Source organism: Gopherus flavomarginatus, chromosome 3, assembly GCF_025201925.1.
Source record: "Gopherus flavomarginatus isolate rGopFla2 chromosome 3, rGopFla2.mat.asm, whole genome shotgun sequence".
NCBI lineage: Eukaryota > Metazoa > Chordata > Testudines > Testudinidae > Gopherus > Gopherus flavomarginatus.
The window spans coordinates 15,773,878-15,796,370 of NC_066619.1; the positions used below are offsets into that span (position 1 = coordinate 15,773,878).

The 22,493-nt window shown below is 43.9% G+C and overlaps 1 protein-coding gene across 2 annotated transcripts in view; it reads right to left on the reverse strand.

Annotated features, from left to right (window-relative positions):
* The window catches only part of SMAD7 (SMAD family member 7), a 42,630-nt gene extending 20,921 nt beyond the window's left edge, over positions 1–21,709 (reverse strand). Inside the window, exons 1-3 of one of the 2 annotated variants that reach the window (XM_050944756.1) lie at positions 19,615–21,709; positions 18,203–18,256; positions 11,546–11,617 (exon numbers count right to left, since the gene is read on the reverse strand). In XM_050944756.1, coding sequence (XP_050800713.1) covers positions 11,546–11,617; positions 18,203–18,256; positions 19,615–20,113 — 625 coding nt within the window. In that variant the 5' untranslated portion in view covers positions 20,114–21,709. Of the gene's footprint in view, positions 1–11,545; positions 11,621–18,202; positions 18,257–19,614 lie in introns of both variants that reach the window. The other variant, XM_050944755.1, reaches the window with a different exon arrangement.
* Between the last annotated feature and the right edge of the window lie 784 nt (positions 21,710–22,493).

Here is a 22,493-nt window from a genome sequence, read left to right on the forward strand (position 1 = left end):
AAGTCACCCTGGCTGAATTCTCAGCAATGCTTTATACACTGACAATTACAACCCGAGGCTCTCATTGTGTTATGAAAACAAAACGAAACAAGAAGAAGCCAGGAATGAGCTCCTCCTCTCCTGTAATAGCCTCTATTTGAATAACAATAAGATAACTCAGTGAACTAGTTAGGTTGCAGCTTTGTGCGTAGGCAATCAATGGAAGTGATATCAGTCTAGCCAAAAGTCCTACTGATGCATATGAAATTGGGAGGTGAGTAAAATTAGACACAATGGCACCCTCACACCCAGCAATGTGTCATCCCAACCAATTTACAGTCATCGCTATCAGCATGTCACTCACTGCGTGTGTGTGGAGAGCTTGGCCCTGTATAGCACAGGTGCAGAGTGTGAGTGTGTGTGTGTGTAAGAACAAGGCAAAAAGAGTTCAATGGGAGAGGGAGTGCACAGGGAAGCCAATTCTGCATCAGTGAGAGCATGGCAACCAAATTACATCTGGAGTCAGAGCTCAGAGCCTGATCAGCATGGGGAAGGGTGGCTTGACCTGTATCTCCTCAGAGGTGCTCATTCACTACCCAGATCCCAACCCTTTCACCTTGAGCACTTGCAAGTTAAGGCAGCAGACATGCAGGGGGAACAGAGACAAACACTCAGTTTAGAGGACAATACCTAGCATTGAAGCCTGTGCCTCCATTCACACTTGTGTCTGGAAGATGACAACCCAAGGACTTGCAGGATCAAAGCCAGAATATCATCAGCCCCCTATGAGCCACATTTTTTTTTATTTTTATTTTTATTAAAGGAAGGCCTGACTTGTACTGGCTCTTCACAAACATGCGAACAGCTGAAGTCAGCTCCACCAAGCCAGCTCTAAAAGGCATTCATTTTTTGTCTTAGTTAATGCACTAGGAAGATCTCAGAGAGGACTCCCAACGAACTTTTCAAAAAGGTGTAATGGTTTGATGTTATTTAAAATAAGGAAAACAGCGCAGATTTGAAGTGCAAATGCTAAGGACACAGCATTTAGGAAGCTGAAGCTGCAATGCTTTTTGTGCAGCAAGATTAAAAGGGTAAAGGAAGGGCTGTGCAAACTCTTATAAAGTTTCGCTCTTTTTTTTTTGCAAGTTAAAACCAAGATAATGACACTGGGTGGGGACCAATTTTGAGGGCTAAGCAGCCAAACCAAAATTAGCTTCCAAGCCAAGAGCTTCCTCGGCCTGGCAGTTTGGGGAAGGAAGCTGAGAAAAGTTATGAAAAGATTCTTCAATAAATTGAGCAACGAGGCTGAGTTTTTAGCGTTCAAGCAAAGGTGACCCTGCTATTAAAGTATTTTTCAACATAATAAAAATAAAACAGAGTACTCCAACAAGCCTCTCTCTGAAACTCGGGCACCGCAAGAACTTTCTGATCACTGGGGGAAAAGGGTTCTTTTTTGTTTTCCTTTCCTTTTGTTTTCCTTCCCCTCTTCTCTCCTTTCATTAATAACTATGTTTTCTTTTCTTTCTATTTTTTTCTTGGCTCTTTCCTCATAAAAAATGATGCAATTTCCTGTCTTGTCCCAATGTTTCCTGTTAATTAACAGGGTGAAAGTTATCATCACATATTTAAACTCCTACCCAAAACAACTCTGCAGAAAATGGTTCTCCGACTGGGTACAGCACTTTGAGGCAAAAGCAGTGCTTAATTTGTAGGAAGAGGTGCAGGGACTCAAGCAATAAAGTGCCAGTGCTCAAGCAATTTTTTTTATTTTCATAACTGAAGCGGCAAGCCCAGAGATGCCGGGACTATGAACTGCCACGCCCAGAGATGCCGGGGCTCAGTACTGGCAGAAATTAAGCTCTGGGCTAGACCAACCATAAGACTAGACCAACCAAAGCTGGTATATGGGGGTATGAATTATGCCTCTCTTCGCCAGTCTTTCCCTCCTAAGCCAAGATACACCCAGAGGGAGAGGTACAGTAACTCCTCTCTTAAAGTCGTCCCAGTTAACGCTGTTTTGTTACATTGCTGATCAATTAGGGAACATGCTCGTTTAAAGTTACGCAATGCTCCCTTCTAACATCATTTGGCAGCTGCCTGCTTTGTCCACTGGAAGAGCAGCCCGTTGCAGCTAGCTGGTCTGGACTTGGAACCAGGGTGGACCAGCAGCCCCCCTATCAGCTCACTGCTCCTCTAAGTTCCCTGTGCAGCAGCTGCCCAGCAGGCTAGCAATTGCAGCTGTCTCTATCCCTGCTCCTGCCCTCTGCCTTGGAGCTGCTCCCCGAGACTTCCGCTTGCTGGGGGGAGAGGGAGAGGAAGAGGGAGGGCTAATGTCAGGGTGTCCCCTCCCCCCTGCTCCCCGCTTACCCCATCTTCCATAGAGCAGGGGGGACACACCAGGGCTCAGGCAGGAGGGAGCTTGAAGCAGCTGTGGTCTCAGCAAGCTGATCTAATTAACAAGGCAGTATACTTAAAGGGGGACATGTGCATATCTCCCTCCATTCCCGCTGCCTTGTAGAGGGAGAGAGAGAGTTAACCCTTGAGGGCTCATCCAATTGCTAGTTCATCATTTAGCAGTAAGGGAAATATCCCACCCTCTGACTCCTCCACCTCAACCAAGCTTCACAACCATCACTACTGTGTACCAGTATTAAATTGTTTGTTTAAAACTTATACTGTGTGTGTGTATATAATATAGTCTTTTGTCTGGTGAAAAAAGTTCCCCTGGAATCTAACCCCCTCATTTACATTAATTCTTATGGGGAAATTGGATTCACTTAACATCGTTTCGCTTAAAATCACATTTTTCAGGAACATAATTACAACGTTAAGTGAGGAGTTACTATATTCTGCTTCTTTGTGGGCCTTTGCTGTTGGAAGCTGACCTGCACTCTGAGCTGAATCTTGATCACTGAATGAAACATGCCTGATGAACGACCCCCATCTCAACATTAATTACTGTGGTGCTACCATCTTCCTGTATCACACTGAATTGCAGGCAGTCTAGAATACAACAGCAATAACCACCTGTCACAAGAGCACCACCCCAGAGGTAGAATATGTATTTTGGTCAAGGACACAGGGGCATATTTTTCTGGTCTCATCCACAGAGAACTCTCCTTCAAAACTCTCTAAATGGAGCTCAGAAGAACGAAGAGCTGAGTCAACCCTACCAGGATGTGGGCCAGTGTTCTCAGGGAACCTAGATATTACAAACTTCGGGATAGATCGAACTCATGTAGAACTATTTTGCACACAGCTCTCTCCTGAATGTGGGACTGGAGAAGGAAGCAGTCTGGCATCTCCATGGCACCATTCCCTGCCCCCCTCAAACCACGTGCAAAGCTCTTTGTGCTCTCCAGAGTCCCCGTGGAGAAAAGGTTGGAGTCCGGGTAGGTGGGATGATCACTGGCTATCCCCCACTCCAGTGGTAGTTAGTTACACAAGTTAATACAGTCCCAGGTTTAACTTTACCAAAGATTTCCCCTGCCACTACCACCTGTCAGGGTCACCAGTAGAGAATCCAAGGAGTTGAGAACAGGTTGCCTGGGGCCAGAGTCACTGAAGGGGTAGAAGGCCTTTACCCAGATGACCCTGGCATCCTGTAGATCCACTGGGATTTACGACGTTGAAGGAGCAGGTGGACAAACCCTTCACCCCATCCTCCACTGGACAATGAGGGAGAATCTCTGCAGTGAAATCCTTGTTTGGATTTTCTTGCAAACGGGCCTATACCGGCAGGAGGAGACACCTGATTACTGGTAATGAGGTCACTCCACCATTCCCTACAACTCAACAGCCAACAACATTTCAAGACTATACCCAAGACATCATCGATTTAAAAAGTGTAATCAAAAGCCAAAGGCCGGAAATCCTGCGAGGCGCCGATGCTCCTTTCCCACAGACCTCAGCACCACACAAGATTGGGCCATATTCTTGTTTATACTACATGATTCCTCAACAGCAGCCATAACATACCTTATTCCCCAGTTTCCATGTTAAACAAGCCCGTAGCAAACAGCCTATGCACAAAGAGGAGAGGGGAGGGCGAGAGAAACAAAAGATATTTAGGTAAAAAGTGAAGAAGGCAAACTTGAACTTTGCTTTCTTTGTGTGTTACAACTAAATCCAGACTGTGTATCAGGAGTTAATAATATCTTAGAGCTCAAAATAAACTGGAAAGGAAGCTACTTTGTGACAGTAGGCAGGCAGCCAGGCTGCTGCGCGGGTCATTCAATCCTACTTAAGAAAGATGGTACAGCTGGCAGTGACCTCTGAGTGGCCCGTTACCGTATTCTTTTACACACCTCACTCCGAGGTCACTACACAAGGCACCAGCAGGAATTCCACATTCATCTTTTGAAACCACCCTGTCACATAGCAGATAAGACTGACCGGCCCCCCATTTGGTCAAAGGGAGAGAGAGGTCAATATCAGTTTCTCTCCAAGCCTTCAGGAGTCAGAATGGCTGTGGAGCTGATATGGAGGGCTGATAACCCTGCAATAACCTTAGTTAATGGTCAAGCGACAGGCTGTGAGGAGCAGGTCAGGCCGCACAGTTCAGTGTAATGGAACGAACATGTGAATGTCTGAAATACGTGCAGCAGAGGATACAGTCAGGAAGAACTGTCTGTGGTAAGGTGTCTTCTTCAGGGAGAGCTGATACAGAACGTATCCTTTTTGCTGTATTGATCGCTCATGAAGAAAGCCCTTAGAGCTGAAACACGTAAGCCACAAGCACATTTTCAGAAGTGTCCACTAGCTCCGGTTGCCTCAGTTTCAGACACCGACTTGAGATACCTTGGGCCTGATGTTCAGAAATGCTGAGCCCCCACAACTCCAAATGAAGTAAAAAGGAGTTGTGGATGCTCAGCACCTCTGAGAAAACAGGCCTGGATGTCTCAAGTTAGACCCTGAAAATCTGGAGACATCCAAAAGCAATGGACACTTCTGAAAATCTGGGTCTTAAATTTCTGTACTTGGGGTCAAATCTCACCTCCTTCACTACTGCACACCTCCACCGTGACCCACCAATTTTGCTCGAGAAGGGACAGGAAGTGGGACAGGATTTCTCAGACCCCACCGAAACTGAGTGGGGAACCCCAGCGTGCAGAGGGATTTAGGGACAGGGCTCCTGTATCTACCACTATGCCACTCACTGGCCATTCTCCCCACCTACCCCTTCCTGTAGGATGTATTTAAGATCACCCATTGGTTGCATTCTCAGCACCCACGTGCAGAAGCAACATCATCTCTCTGTCTCTTTTTTTTAAATCTCCCACTATTAGATAAATGCATGTGGTTAATGCTATTTGTTCCTGCAGTGTAACAGTTAAAGGATCATAGATGGAAAAGCTTTAGTCGAGCTACCTGACAATACAGGATTGCTTCCTATGGGGCATTTACTAATCTTTTTATCCTGTCTAGTTTTAAAAGTCCCAAATTATCGGGTTTCCCACCACATTCAGGCGGTACATTTTATTCTGCAGGAGAATACCCATCTGAGTTAATTGAAGACAAACACACAGATGAACACACACTCACATCACTGGCGCTAAACTTTAACATGTATTATTTTCCCCTAAACTGTCAGATTGTTGTACAGAAATAATGGCTCAGAAAATCATTAGTCAGCAGCAGTGAAAACACTTAAAACACAATAGTCTTGAAAAAATAAAACTGCAGTTTGAACTGCATGCATTGGAAATAGCTGCAGCAGACAGCAGTAATGTATTCTCCTTTGCTGAAATGAAACTAATTTTGCTTAACAAGAGGGAAGTCTGACATAGGGAATGTTTTCCCCCAAACACCTGAGAAAAGCCCACTCTGACTGCATTTCATTTTTTTTTTATTGTTAGTTGTTTTCAAGGCACAATTTTAAATGGAGATTCTTCTGGAATACCCCTATAGAATTTCACTGAGATAAAACTGATAGCACATATAGTCAAAATCCATAAACAAGGGTCATGCAGGCACGCACAAGCACATACACATTCTATTCCCCCATAAACTTTGCTACTCAGCTCTGTTCCCATTTCCTCTGCCTGATGAGATTCCGCCTTAAAAAGCCCAGCCTGCTTATGGAAGAAAGGGTCTAACACAAGGAGGAGCTAGAATGGAGTGTCAGAGGCCAAAAGTTACATGGAGACCTTGCCAAGTCCCAGTCTCACTCCACTTCACTGGCCTGGCTACATTCTGCCATGGTCAGATGATGTGTGAGGCTGCAAGGCTCCTAGTCTGGCAGGCGGCCTGGTTTGCTCCAAAGACTTCAATGCTGTCATCTTAGCATTAACCCCTGATAACCTTGTCCTTTTGAGCACGGGAGCGAGTTTTTAGGTAAGCTATTTAATACACAAGAACAAGCTAGTGCCCTCAGTAGTGCTAAGGAAAATTTGCAATGCACTGTGAGATTTAAAACAGAAAGAGTGCATGTGCTCAAATAAACTGAGCATAAATTACTTTTTTTTCTTTAAATCACAATTTATTGTTTATCCCAGAGACAAATATGCAATCCCACTTACACAGGAAGATTTCTCAATTTCTGATTATAATAGGATGCCAATTTGTAAATAAAGGCATTTCATGGGCAGTTATAAACTGTGTGCTTGAGGGAAGAGGAGGGGGGGCATAGTCAGGATTTCTCCAGACAACTCTTCAGAACCCTGCTACTCTCATCTAATTGGCAGGGGGGGGTGGCAGGGGATGGGACAGGACTGTAGATCCAGCCAAATAATCGTGCTTCTATTGTGAATAGTTCTAGATTTAAAAAAGGTGCTTCTCCTAGGCTGACACAGATACCAGAAGGGATCAAAGTCATAGTGAAACATTCCAGGCCCATCCGCTATTTCATAATGAAATGTCAGTCAGCTGCACATTGGAGCTTTTGTAGTAAAGATGAATCAAACTTGAATTAAAGTGTTCTATTAAAATAAGATGAGGTTTTGAGGTGAAAGGGTGAGGGAATGGGGATTAAAAAGCACTGTCAATTTTCTCTATGTTGCTTCCTGTCACTTCAGCTTCTGTCTTAAACAAAAGTAAGCGTTAATTCAGAATGAAAAGAGGTTACGCTTCTTTTAAGCTACAACAGTGTTATGTGCCTGCCTTTCAGAACAGCCTGATGGAAGGTCTCAATAGCACAATCCAAGGAGTTTTCACGCATCAAGGGCCTGATCCCAAACCCCAGAAAGACAACAAACAACACTCCCATCGACTTCCACAGTCTCTAGATCCAGTCCAAAATTAGCATATGTCATCAAAGACACCTCCATTTGGACTGCAATCTGTGTAACCCATCGAGTCTGATAGTTTATTAATACTCCTTAACAAAAAGCAATGATGATCAGGGCACAAGCCAGCTCATCATATTTCACACATGAAGTGGCAGTTCTGAGGCCCTTTGAGGACTTCTCTTTTTGAGCAGACGCTGAGCTATGTGACTGTAGCCTGTTTGTTAGAAACTGAAGCACAATCACAAACTACACATCTCCTGAAGAAGAACTGATACATTTGAAAAACAGCCTGGCCCCCGTTATTTAAGGAAATTATTTTCCTTTTTATCTATAGTATGTTTTTGTTAACTGGTGTAGTTTAAAAGAAAGAAGGTCCAGTTCAGAACTGCACAGACAGGAACATCTCCGAGTCCGGTGGGAGATTTCTTAAGCAACGAATACTGAACTGGGCCAGAGAAAGTCAGCAAAGGAAAGAGGCAAAACAAACAAAAAACAAACCAAAACAAAACAAGAGACAGAGACTAAAAGGAGAGGGAGAAAGAGAGTGACTGAGTTGGGAGAGAGAGAGAAGACTAGCGTGTTTTTCCTTGGGAGTAATGCATTACTGCACTAAAATTGAGCCAAGCCGCATGTAGGCTCCATGGGCTTCTCTGTTCGGATTTTAACCTTTGGAAATATATATATATTTTTAAACAAAGTTAACTAGGTCCCAGCGGTTTAGTAGGGCTGTGCTGTCAGAGTTCCCTCCTCCCCTTTCCCAAACCTCGCCTACACCCCACTCTTGGGCTTGCTCCTTTTAAAGTGCCACATACAACATGAAAGGGCAGCACCAGTGAATTAAAGGTCACCTCTGTGCATTTCAGGAGGAACTAGTTCCTTTGTGAGGACCCTCATGGGATTACGTTTTCACATTCAGCTCCTTTTTTTTTTTTCTTCCCCTGCCAAAAGAATCAAGTCCCTGGCTCCAGGCTCCCGACCTTCCTCCCACCCTGAACTGAGCCCCATTCATTAAGCTGGCTCACTGCAGCACAGCCTAGGCCAGGAAGAAAAACAGAAAACAGAGCAAGTGAAAGAGAGGCTCAGATTGGTTATTTCAAGGGGAAAACACTTGTAGAAGCTCTTAGTATATTACCCTCATCATTCCAGACTGGTCACCCTCCCACATCCTTTCAGCTCTGCTACCCTGGTACCTCTGCCATTCATCCATGAAATTGCCCTCTGCCTCCTGAAGAAGAATGAAATATATATTCCATAGCTGAAACTGAGACGCCTTAAAAGAAAGGATCCAGCTTTCAGCATTCTTCGGGAGGACTGGATGAGCTTTTTTTAATGCTTCTGTTTTATTATCGTTCTTGCAACACCCCAGCCTCTAAAAATGCCACGGCAGCGCCCCCACTCCCCAGAAATAGGGATGTTAAGCGCAGGGTCCTGGCCCAATTCTTAAATTTCATCTGTAGCAACTGCATTTCCGCCTTCCTATATCCCACCTTTTAACCTTCAACTGGTTCAGTTTTCATTTTCCTGTTCTGCAACTGCTGTGTACAGTGTGACTGAGCACTGTTTAACAGCTGCCAATTTCCACCCCAGAGGTGGCTGCTCCTCAGTGGTGGCCAGAGTGACTCCTCATGTTAGGGCCTTTGGGGCCAAAGCACAATCCTTATCCATTCAATCCCAATGCTGTGCAGTTGGACAATCAGAACAATCTAATTAGATGTGCGTCAATTTGGGGCTTTTTTTAATCCAGTGAAACATCCTTTTGGGATAAAGTCATAAAGCAACTCACCAGATAACTCACCAGTTCTAAAGAGTGAAAACAAGATGAGCTTTATGTATGGCATCTGACACAACTGTCTGTTTAAATGGAGATAAGATACAGCTTTTCCCCTTCAGACAGAAATAAAACACTCCAAGTGCACCTTGACAATAGCTCATTAAAGCCCTGTTCAAATACACTGCTCTGCTACCAAAGTTTGTGGAAAAAGAAAAGGGAAAGTTAGCTTTAGAGAGCTGCTGCAAAGTGCGGTTTATTTTCCTTGCTTGACTGGGTCTCTCCAGTTGGGAATTTTCAGAGCTGCATTTCTGTGTGTGGAACTGAGTTGCCAGTAAATCAGAGCAAATTCAAAGCAAATGCTCTTTCATGTGGAGGCATTCGGCTTTGTTTCATGGTTTGTGTAGCTAACCGTATCCCTTCGTGAGTCAACACTCCTATCGGCTCCTCATTAAACTAAATGGCTACAATTACACTGGTGGGGGGAAAGAGTGGATAATGATCGTCAAAGTTTCCCCTATTTTGGGAAAGGTTTGGAAAACTTTTGATAACCCAAGACCCCCCAAAAAATAAAAAAATAAAAACCACCCCAAAAGGAACAGTGCCTTCTTCCGGAAGCTGTGAGAGAGAATATATTAACAAACCTTTCCCATGTAGAGTAGCTTTGCCAGTTCTTGCTGTGCTATGAAATTAAACTTCCATAGCAAACTCCTTAAGAAGGCATTCATAGGCAAGTTATGTTATTTCCTGCAGCCCAAACCCCCACCTCCCTCCGTCCCTTCAGGAGCAGACTAGACAGACGAGATGTTATCAATAACACAAACCTTTCAGAAAGCCCTCCTTTAAAAGCTAGTACTTCCTTTACTTATTTCATGTGGTATCCTGTGGAACTCAATCCTTCCCCACCCACCCCACATATTTCACGAGGAAAAAAATAATGATCTAACATCCTTATTGTGTTGTTTTACTTCTTGTTTCTGTTCTCTTTCCAGTCTCCCTTCTCTAACCCTTACCCCCCCATTCCCTAAAGTTACAGCCACCAATAGCAAAAAAAAAAAAAAAAAAAAAAAGAGACCAACCACAAGTTGCCCTTCTCCCCCTTTCTTTGATTAATTCTCATTAGGGCCTTTGAACAAACAACATGCTTCCCTCTCAAATAACAGGCAGGGTATATATTACACTGAAAGAAAAACAAACAAGACTCACTTAAAGACATCCACACCAAATGCAATTCCTGGAGAGAAGGAAGACACACACACACCAGCAGTAACCAGCAACCTATATATTTCTAAAATTCCCATCACAGGGAAATGAACTGAGTAAACGCTCCACAAATCATAAATCACTGAGACTCACTGGCAGAGGAAAGTATCTTCCAACCTACACTAGGCCACGCAGGTATGAATTTTCCGACGAATTATGGTTGGTGATCACAATACAAGCCATAGTATTAGTAACTGCATTTAGGACTCAGCCATGCCTCTTGAAAGGCAAAGCTGTAGTGGGGAAAGGAAGGAGGTGAAAAATGTATTATACCTGTGGAAGGCCTGATTTGCAGCTCTCATTGAAGTGCCCAGCTGTGGAGACACAGCACCTCTGAAAATCAGGTGAAAAAGGTCTGATGGGTGCTGAGAACAGGACAATGGGTAATGTCCTTTCATGCACTTGTACAGAAGGGGCAGTCAAATGTTCTCCCCTCAACACAGCAATCCTTGTGCAGAGACACCACAACAGATCTCCCCAGATCATGCCATGTTACTAGCCAGCCACCCTACCATGTTCCCCAGATCTGAGAGCCATACTGTACATACCTGCTCGTTGTGCATGGGCTCCCATGTGCCCTCTCTATCCACCTGGCTAATCTCATGCAGAAGGAAATACACTATAGTATATAAAATGTATATACAATTGCCCTAATATTTCTCAGCTGATTGCTAACCTATTCTAGACAGGATGCAGGCAACCATTGCCTAGTATCATACAAGAACACAATGGCTGGAATGGAAAACACCTACGAGATCAGCTGTCCTCATGTAAGGGTATAATACTGTACACGCCACTGATGCCATTATTGAATGTACTGTAGCCAGAAGGCTGTGCAGAAACTAGTTATGCTAACCAAACAGAAACCCACAAAGATTCAAGACCACCAGTCAAATACTGTTCTCCTTATCTATACAATTAGCCCCACTGAAACCAAAGGGACCACCTGTGTAAATAAGGCATGGGCTGGGACTGACCTTGAATTTTTCAATAAGGATACAGTTGTAATTCACCTGCTCACTTCTCCATAAATAATCTATACCCTGTAGTGAACCATCACCAAATTTCAATTTTCCCCACAGGGTCCATCCATCCGTTCATCCCCAGGTGCCCAATTCTTGCTGAAAATGAGTGGGCACTGGGAACCTAATTCTCCCTTTGAAAATTCCAGCCTAAGTGACCTGTAATCTTACACTGTCCCAGCATCATTCTTACTTCATTCACAGCCTAAAACCAAAAGGAGCTTTAGGTGCACTAGGAGTAAAGAGTCCTGAGTGAGTAACGCATACCACGGATAATGTCTTACCTGAAAGCCCCCCAGGGGCTAGACAATTAGTTCCCCCTGTTTCAGTGGAGGAAGGCACAGAGTCTGGACAATCTGCTGCAGCAGAGGAAAAAAATAAGAAATTAGTATACGTTAGTTTCTTAGCACCCTGTAAACAATGTCAAGAACAGAACACACATTCCAAAATGTTCAACAGGAATCTATTACTAATTGTCTGCACAGACACTGCCATTCCTCATCATATATCCGCCCTATACTCATCACCCTTGTCTAAACTCTACATTACCACTTAATCATTACTCAGTGCATGCAAAAATTACATAATCTTTTTGTCCAAGTCACAGCTTAATGAAATCAGGTCTCCCATCTTTTGAGCTCCGAAAGAGTTTAAACGGCTGCTTTGTACTTTGAATCTAGTACACAACTAGGTTGGCCAGGTGGAAATATTAAACTTGAAAGAGAGAAAAAAATACTCCACTTTTGTCACAAATAGTCCAATGTCAACTTTACTCCTTTGTTCCTGTCTTTTTTGCTAGTTTCATTAAGAACTCGTATACATTTTCCCTTCCACTGACTGGAAATTACTTGGCTTCCCCAGCGTGTTGTGTATGCACCAAAAAGGCCTGCCTGGACCAAATTCTTTCCATGCACCACTGAAGGGACTTTTATGATGAAAGGAATCTGTCTCATTAGCTATTCCTCTTGACATTTAGAAGTGTTCAATTCAGGGAGGGGCAAAGTTTGGCCCCCTGGTGTCCAAAAACTTCCCCCTTTCTGTAATGGCAGCATGAGGTCAACATTGACCAACCTTTTTACTGCAGACAAACCCACACATGCAATTTTTAATCATCTCTCAGGGAAGATGCAAACATAAGGAAATACTGTGGTTGAAGGCATTTGCAGTCAAGAAAAAAATCTAAGTGTACATGCAACCCTCAGGCTGCTGGCAAGTTGCCGCAATTGGTTACGCAAAATTAGGGCACCCTAAATTGCATCATCATTTCAGCTACAAACCATCTCTTAAAGCAAGGGCCACAGCACCAAATGGCTAGAGTTTTTTGTCCCCCACATTTTTTCCCCCAAGCACTCACTACTGAAAACCTAACGAAAAAACATGTGTGTAGGTATAATCTCATGTTATCAGAGTAAAGTATAATCCATAACAGGAATATACAGTTTAACAGGATACACTTAATCAAACTGAAAACAATAGGGAGACAGGAAATGGACTTACTTGTGAAATACTGTACACTATACACTTTCTAAATGTTTTTGACTTTTTTTTCTATATTTTAAGGAAATATGCTTTTTTTTAACCCTGTCCACTTGCATATCTGAACAGATGACTCCCTCGTATCTTTCCCTTGAGATCACTCTCAAATGCTTTTGCTGATGCTTTCCCTCAACACATTCACACCTTTCTGAATGCAGATGTCAAAAATATGGTACTGGTTTGTACTGCAGACCTAGTGCTTCATATCCAGCTCCAATCTGCCTCTACGTGAATTGATAAAAGGAATTTTCTATTGGATATTAGGCAGTGGGATCAATTAACGCCTGATTTCTAATGTGCAACCTTGATGAAGTGGACATATTGCTATGACAGTCTCCTGCAGTCTTGAGGAATAGATCCCAAGTTACTTAAAAATGTCTCTGCATTGCTAGCAGAAGAATCTGGTTATATTTGACCCGAGAGCAAGATGGGATCTACTCCTCAAGACCGCAGGAGACTGTCATAGCAATATGTCCACTTCTTCTAACTTAAAAAAACACAATCCTCACCATAAAATTGCTGTGGAGATAAAGTAACCCTACACTTTGAATTCAAACACAAAGAACAGCTCTCTGTTTCTTCATCAAGGTTGTACATTAGAAATCACGCCTTATTCAGACCCTCCCTAAAGCCTGGACTTTTGCCTGAGCATAGCTTTGCCCACTGATTGGGTCCCTCTCCAGACATCAATTGATCCCACTCCCTAATATCCAATAGAAAATTCCTTTTATCAATTCATTTAAACTGAGAACAGTGCTGGGTCACGGGCCTCGCTTTAGAATAAGCCATTACTGAATGCACTGCTGATGCTCCCTCTTACACCCCAGCAGGCATAGGCAATGCAAAAAGGCATGATGATCCTTTCCTGTTCCTTGCGTTAACCCTTGGCCAGTTGAGCCTTGCATGCTTAGCATCATCCAGGCCTCATCCAAGCTTTCTGGCTGGAATGGAGCACTGTCATTTTAAAATATTTTTTTGATACCAGTGAAATACTCCAAGACTGAGTCGTTCATTTGAAGTTGCTACATGTTAGCCCTTTCATCCCAGATTTCTTTGTAAAGTGAGCTATTTCCAAAGGACATTAAATCATGCTCTTCACATCAACAGTGTAATGACTAGCCCTGAGAGGTGTGCAGTGTCTCCTGCTACACCTTCAATTCCCATTAAAATCAACAACACTTGAGGACCACGAGCAATCCACGGGCCTTAGATGCTAAGCCTGAGTAGTTTTTTGCATCCTAATATGCAGGTGACAGACACAGGAGAGATCCTAACTCTCCCCTGCAAACAGAAGTCAGTGGACGACCATCCAGTCTGGTGCCCAGATTATATACTCTCTCATGGAGAGGGGAGGGAGGTGCAGAGTTAGAGCCAGAGCTAAATTACCCCGGAATTCGGTCATGCTCACCCCCTAGGGGAAGTTGGGGGAAAGCAATTCATATTGCTCTTGTAAGACCTCTGTGACAGCCTCCAGAGGGAACATACCCAGCCAGCCTCAGCCAGTAAAGACAGGTCGGCCTGACACACAGCCTTTGTGCAAGTGAAAGGAAATAAGAGAAAAGGGATAGGACCTTTTAATACACACTGTTAAATCGCGGGCCCAGCCACCTTCACAAACTCAAACACCAGAACTAGTATGAATTAGCTATGAGCCAGAAGAGCATTCCGAGTAGTAACATGCACGCGGGACCACCAATACCCAAGCACAGGTGATAGCTTTTGGAAAAGAGTCATGGTTACCCAGCTCATGGATGCAAACTATGGACATGCATTTCACTCTGCTAAAGCTCATGAGCATGGAACAGCAACTGGGGTTTTTTAGATAAACAGTATGTCGGCCTCTCTATTTTAGAGTTCATTCTACTGAACCCCCATCACATTGCCTCTAAAATTCTGCATACCTGATCAGTCAAAGACATCTCTGACAACCTCCCATCCCCAGTGAGCATTTTCATTTGGGGTCTGAATCTGCAGTCCTAACCCAGATAACACTACCACTGAAGCTAATGGGAAAGATTCAGGCTCTTAATAAGGACAAGACAGGGGTCCCAAAGCCGTGCCTGCATCTAAATGCGCCTGCATCCTGGCCAGCAATCGAGCATCTGCTGAAATGCCGCCAAATTTCTATAGCATTTCGGCAGCGACGCCTCTCAATGACGCTGCTTGTCGCTGACAAACGGCGTCATCAAGAGGCGTTGCTGCCAAATTTCTGCAGCATTTCAGCGGCGACGTCTCTTGATGACGCTGCTTGCTGCCGACAAGCGACATCATCGAGAGGCGTCGCCGCCAAAATGCCGCAGAAATTCGGCGGCATTTTGGCAGATGCTCGACTACCGCCACGGTTCTTCATCTGGCACTCGCCAGACGAAAAGGTTGGGGACCACTGGTCTAAAAGAAATAGTGAAAAACATTTAAATCACAGCAAATCTGCATGTCATCTTGGAGTCTGTTCCCAGATTTGTTAGAGACGTTCTGTGTGGCCTTGGCTAAGTTACCTAACGTTCCTGACTCTTAGCTGACCCATCTGTACAGATTTTGCATTAATAAGCTAATTTACAGGGGAGCTAGGAAACTTCATTCATGTTTATTAAAGCTTTTAGATACTTGCGTAAGCGGCGCTAGGTAAAGGCCTGATCCTGCAACCCCTCCTCATGCATTAGTCCCCCTCACTTGTGTTGGAATTGTGTTTGTGTGAAGGATTGCAGGACCTAGCCAGAAGTGCATAAGTATTATTACTGGTACTACCATGCTTCATGCCAATGTGAGATGTCCAGGTTACCGTTAGATACACTTCTCCTTAGCAGCAGCTGCAGATAGTTCTTCTAGATTGTCAACGTGTAAGTGGAAAGATCTTTGCTAACGTTTTAACTGTGCTAGTAAAATGGCTTTGCCATGCCTGGACAGTCTACAATATTCTGTTCTTATTTTCCCAAAGGTGGTGAACAGTGAGGACAGGACTCCTCCTTGCTTAAAATGGTTCAGACCGAACATCCTTCCATTGTAAGCTAATATTCCTCTCTCTCACTTAACCAGACTAATGCAAATAATATTTGACACAACACTTGGAAATATAGGAATGTGGGACACCTAGGATCCCAGCACCGTTCTGTCTGCCACAGGAGGCAGCAATGATACAGACATTAAGTTCTCCATCTCATTCTCTCCACAACAGCTTTGATGAAAGAGGAAGCAAAAGAAAAAAAAAAAAAAAGAAGCCAGTAGTTGTAACAACCACCTGCAATGACAGACTTATAGACTTCTGTTTGTCTCTGTCATTGTTCCATGTATTACATTATTCAGAGTTCAACTGCCAAACGGATTTTTTTTTTTAATTAAACTTTTTGGTGAGTAACCAGTTGTTTCTGAGTTTCCGATTGGCAGCATTAATCACTTCCTATTGGCTGATCCGAAGAACTTTTCCTTTCGAAATGGCACATTCATGTTCTGCGGCTTTTCTGTTTACACACATTTTGCTACCTTATGTCAACACTTGCTAATGAATAAATATATCACTCCACTAACTGAAAATGAGGTCCTGGCAAAGGTAGATTGGATATTTAAACCCTGCTAACAGATTTATCCTAACATCTTTCCAGGAAGCTGAAGGCAATCATTAACCCTTCTTTCCTATAGCTTTAGGTTGGCTGTTATCCTCCTGAACACTTTACAAATTAGTTTATGCCCTATGCAAAAAATCATTATCAGGGGGAAATTACATATGCAAATCTAAGCATGTGAAGTTTCTATGGGACCATTCTGTTATTCATTTCTCTTTCTCGAATAGCAAAATTCTTTACTACTCAGAAGACTCTTTGTCTGTGTAAAGAAACAATCTTTTAAAGTCAAAGCAACTAGTAAAGTAAAGCACTTGTAAGGGAAGTAGGCTATAATAGCACGGATATCTCCTCATTAATTAGTGAACATTTGTCTAGTGTTCTTTAATGCTCAAGCAAAATCTTATATGCTTTGTAACCCATTCATTTATTAAGCAGCTGTGCCTGTTTCCACTTGGCAAGAGAAAACTCCTTATGTTAATCAGAGTTTACAGTGGATAAAATGAACCTGGTTAAAAGGGTCCAGTACTGAAGACACTAAGTACTTTCCTATGAGGTGCTAGGTACCTTAACTTCAATGGGAGTTGACATCACAAGAGACACTCATCATCTGGATGGTGCCCTGTGCCCATTTCCCAGGTTTCTAAAATATCCTCATAACTTACAGTACCCCCCCTCACACACACACACTTTTAATAGCATTTACTGAAAGACACTTTAAAAAGAAAAGTGAAACCTATCAAGCAAGCCCCTCGGGGTTTTAGCATTTCTTGAACTTCAGAAACCAGCCAACTCCAACAAACTGAATAGCAATAATTTTAGAAAATCAGCTATTTTAGAAAAACTGCCCTGAAACTGGAACAAACCCAGGAACAAAGCTATTTTAAACTCCCTTTTTAAAAGTAAAGTACTAAGTTTACATATGGTGGTGCATGACTTTAGGACACAACCAGAAAGACAACTATGGTATAATCAACACTTTAGATCCATTCATTCATCTTCAGAAAGATATGAAGAGGCTTGGTGGAGCTCTGCACCGCCCTGATTTCATCCCCATTTCCGATTTTCGCTAAACCTGTCTCCTTCCACAGTGCCAGTCCTATTTATCTAACACAGGGCGAGCTTGCTGCCAACCAGAAGTTTATGCAGACAACCGCAACAGAGCTTGGTGCCAGCCTCAAATGGGCTTCTGCCCTGGCACAATGCCATTCAATTACAAGCAAGACGCATGAAGAGCTGTGTTAGAAACTTTTAGCTCCCCTCCATATATTTTTAATTTGGTAATGCTTAATTACAGATTATTTTTTTGTAAACGGAAGATTTCTACAACCACATTTGCCAACGCTTATTTGTATCCTTATTCAGCAAAAATTTATGTTCCTAGAACCCTTTGCTGTACCTTGTACCAATCTAAGTTCATTAGAATTCAAATACAGTGAGCTGACAAGTCATGCATTCTCCATTTACTACCTACAATTGTAAACTGAATAAGGACGACTTTATATTTCTTGCAGATATTCACGAAGCACCGTTGGCAAAACCTACTGACTCACGTTATTTTTATGTGCATGCCCATCCTGAGTGTTCAAGTTACTTGGTACAAGTACATCTAGAAAAGGCAACAATGTAAATGGACTACCTACTATAGTTCTGGGTTTTAAAACTAGAGATTTTCTTAGCCAAATCATACACTAAATCATTGGGGTGGCAAAGGGGCAAAAATCCCACAGAAACAGCCAAAAAATGAAATGCGTAAGAATTATAACAAAGGAAGGGAGACATTCCCCCTGAGAAAGGCATGTTTTCCCTTTTTATCTGAAGACAGTAGCCTACTTTTAAAGGTCTACTTACCAGTTGGTTTGAGAAAATCCATTGGATATCTGGAGTAGGGTGGAGGGGGAGACTCTGGAATTAGAAAAGCACAGAGAAAATAAAGGCAGAGCCATGAGAAAAAAAGATAGGAACTTATGATAACAGTGGCATTCTTTTAGCAAAACTGTTTGTCTTAGCTCTGGGGGTTGGAGGCAGGGCAGCTAGGCGGTGATTGCCTTGATATTTAGCTGTCAGATAAACAAAAGGGGCCGCCTGGCGCCAGTCTCCCTGCTATCTGCTACTCTGGCTGTCTGATCAGGGCCTCCTTGGCTCGGCTAAAACACTCCAGCACTGGAAATCACCAACTGATCCAGACTGCCAGATAATCCTTGCTAGCTGCACACACATTTAACATTTCACAAAAAAGGGAAAAAAGAAATGGCAAGAAAAAAAAAATCAAGTGCTGCCGTTTACCTCTCTCTCTCCCCCTCCCACAACCCCAGCCACTACTCAGAACTGGATGATTTCTATTCTACACCAACTAAGCAAAGTTTACAAGTAATTGCAACGTTTAAACACGGGCGGGGGGTGGAATGCAAGTCAGGGATCGCTCTTTTAGGCTATCGGGTAGGTAACATCGGAGTTAAACGTGCCAAAAAGAAACCCATTTCCATTAACAAAAGAAAATGGCATTTGAAAACTTTCCTTTTTCTTTTTGGCCACTAGCGGATCAAACGCTGGGAAACTTTTCTGGGTCTTATTTGGAAAGCGAAGTCTGCCGACTGCAGGAGAGGGAAGCATGCTTGCATCGGACAAACTGGAACCCATAAATTATGCGTTCTCTTGTTAAGGGGTGGTGGAGGATTTGTGAACCACTAACTTCCAGTGTTGGGCTGCTTTATAAATCCCAGACTGGCTGGAAATTCTGTTAAACATTAGCTCAAGGGGTTCATTTTCTAAAGCAAAGCAGACCTAGATTAGGATTGTTCCCTGGGACCTCTCTGCAAAACATCAGCCCTGCATAAGGCAAAATTATCTTCTGAATATCATTTGAAGGGTTCAAGGCACCTACACATTTCCCTTTTTGTACACAGCCTTCTCCACAAATACAGTAGTGAACCACATCTTTGTTTTACTGCAGGTATGGATTCACACACGGCGTTGACAAAAAAGAAAACCCGCCGTGCCAGAAGAGAGGCAGGCACAAACTGCAACCCTAACTCAGACAACACTTCCATAGGATTACGTGGGAATGTTGCCGGAGTAAAAGTGGGAAGCCTCGGCCCTTATGTGTGCCACAAACACAGACAATATAATTGATCATCGGACCATCCTAAGAACCAATTTTGTACTCTCTCTCTCCGGTTTTCTGTTCATACAACAGTCCCCCCCCGTTCGCCCCCCAACCCACCCACACCACCCCTGGAGTTTGTGTGTGCCTGAAGCCATACCTAGTTCACAGAGCCTGCTGAGGTGGTGGGGATTGCAGCAGACCAGCTCCGGGTGAGTTTTTCCATAAGATTCACAGCAACATAACCGCTTCACTTCCGAGCAATGCCTGAGATCTGGCCACCTGAATACTTTACACAGCAGCAAAGGGAGAGAGTACCAATGCTGACCCAGCTTGGAGTCCACCTTGCCGGGCAGGAGGAGGCAGGAGGTCCGCGCGCCCCCTCTGGACTCCACCGCTTGCAAGAGCACCTCCAGTTGTTTCTCCTTCAGCCTCTTCAGGACCGCGTGGGTCAGCGCTTTCAATTCCGCCTCCGAGCCGAGGTGAGCCTTGGTGATTTTCCCCGACTTGCCCATGCAGCAGCCCCGGCCGCCTCCAGCGCCATGCGCCCGGCTGTCCGCTGCTGTTTCACCGGGCTCACCTTCCTCTTCCTCCCCGCCGCCGGGCGCACGGCTCCTCCAGAGTCGCCGGACGAGCACCGATCGTTTGGTCCTGAACATGCGGGACGAGAAGAAGGTTTCCCGGCTAAAAAACGAGCATGTCGTCCGCAAATCATGAAGAATCCGGGATCCGAGTCCAGGCAGCAAACACAAGCAGCCTGAAATGATAGGGATGCAGTAGGGAGGAGGGTTGTTGGTGGTGGTGGTGGTGGAAGAGCCAAAGCAATCTGTAACATATGCCAGTCTCTTAAAGGGTTGGGGGTTTTCCTCTGTCTCTCTTAAATCCTTCCAAAAATCCACTGAAAATCTTACAATTTATATTTAGAATTTTCCACCTCTATATAAGAACTGGGAAAAATATAACTGAAAGACATGGGGGAGAAGGGGGAATCAATGTTCAGTGTAACAGAAGAATTGCAGAAAACATGCCCCAAAAACAGATAAGGGAATAACAGATCTTCTCGCGTTGCCGGTCTGTCAAAGCGATTGCAAAACCTTTAGATCACATTTGGTTTCAGTCGAGGATGACTGTTTTAAATAAAAAAGAAAAAGAAATAATAAAGGTCTTCCCCACCCCCCAATTTTTTTTGTTGCAAAACGAAGGCACAAGATTTTTTAAAAACACCAAAAACTATTTCCTTAGTAATAACATATCCACAGATTCCATCAAAAAAGGGTTTGGGGGGGGATTGGGAAAAAAGGAATTTCTATAACATAGGGAAGGTTTTTTTTAAAAGAGCCAAAATAACGTAGCATTTAAAAAAAAAACCCTAAAATTTGGACGTTTGAATTAATAATCAAAATGTTTTTAAAAATAAAAATGCATCCAAGAGTGTTACATCCTTTAAAAAAAAAAAAAAAGCCCAGCTCGTCCTGATGCTTTTTTCCCCCTTCTTATCAAAGATTTTAATCCACGCAAAAATCCTCGAGGCGGTTGCTAATGCAGATCTATGTATTTAAAAAGGTGAGGAGTCTGTCTTTCCTTCCAAAAGGCTTGATCCGCTCCCTCTGTCTGCCTGTCTTTCAGCAAGACCAGGAGCTAGGGACAGTTTTTTAAAAAAATACAGTTGCCCCCACCTCTCCTCCCACCCAGCCCTTAAAAAATAAATGCGACGGACGGGTGAGAAGTGACAGGGGATGATCCTATACTGACAGGAGCTGAAATGATCACCAGCCCCCCCAGTCTCTCTGCTGTCTCGCTCTCTCTCTAGTAAATGCTAGGGCAGCCTTTAGCTCTTCGTCCTTCTCTTCTGGCTGCAGCTCCCCTCCTCCAGGGCAGCCTTTGCATCGGCTACCAGCACACACAGCAGAAGAAGGAGGAAAAAAAAAAAAAAAAGCAGCTCCTTTCGCTTGGCTCGCCTGGTTTGCTTTGCTTTTCTCTCCCTCCTTCCCCTCCTTTTTTCCACTCCCTTCTTCCTTCAGAGTGATCTCAGTGCAGACGATCCTGTCTCCCCCACGCACACCTTCTTTCTTCCCCTAGGAGAGAGGGGGGAGTTCCTTGTCCTTTGGAGGGGGTGGCCTGCGAAGAGGAGGGGGGGGTCCAAATGGAGGTGGCTATTACCTAGCAGTGCCCATGGTCTCTGTGCCTCTGCGTCTGGGCTGCTGCTGCTGCTGCCATCCGCCAGCTCTTCTCTCTAGCCAGCCAACAGCCTCCTCCTCCCCCGCCTCCTCGCTGCTTTGCCTCGGTGACTCGCAGTGCGCAGTATCGCTGCCCAGCCCCGGCCCCCAATCACGTGGGCGTCTAGACACCCAGTCGCTTTAAAAAAAAAGTGATTGTGTTGCGCAAACAACAGCTCGGGTTTCCAAAAGCTGTTTTTTTTTTTTTTTTAAATTTCTGAACTCTGGAGGGAGAGGAGCAGAGCGGGCAGGGGAAGTGTATAGAATTCACATCACATTCAACCAAGACATCCATGATCTTTTTAAAAAAGTGATCAAGACACAGTGCACCAAGGAAGTGATTGCTCATGGAGATTAAATCGAGAGGATATTTCTCAGGGAGATGCTGCTGTTAGGGGTAGCTGGAGAGAATTTTTTTTTTTTTTGGAGGGGGGGCGTTGACATGGTTTGCATTCGCATTCAAAAAGAGTTTGCACTCTCATTCTTGGCATTTTTGTTTTTCTGAATGCTAGATTATTACTGTTATTTGTGGCTCCTTTTGCATTGAAGTGAGTGGCAGATTTGTTTTTAATAGGGTGCAGGTGGAGCAGGGGGTTGGGCCCTTCGTAAAGAAAATGTATAATGAATACAAGAGGTTCCTGCATAAAAGATGCTTTTCAGATGGGTGATAAAAGGGAGTTTGGAAAATACCCAGGGAAAGCCAATGCTAAATCCTGGAATCAGATTATTCAGTGTCAGTCCCGGTGACTGTTCAGAGGCCCTGTGTCTGACTTCAGGATGGAGGCCAAAGACCAGGGGTAGGCAAACTTTTTGGCCTGAGGGC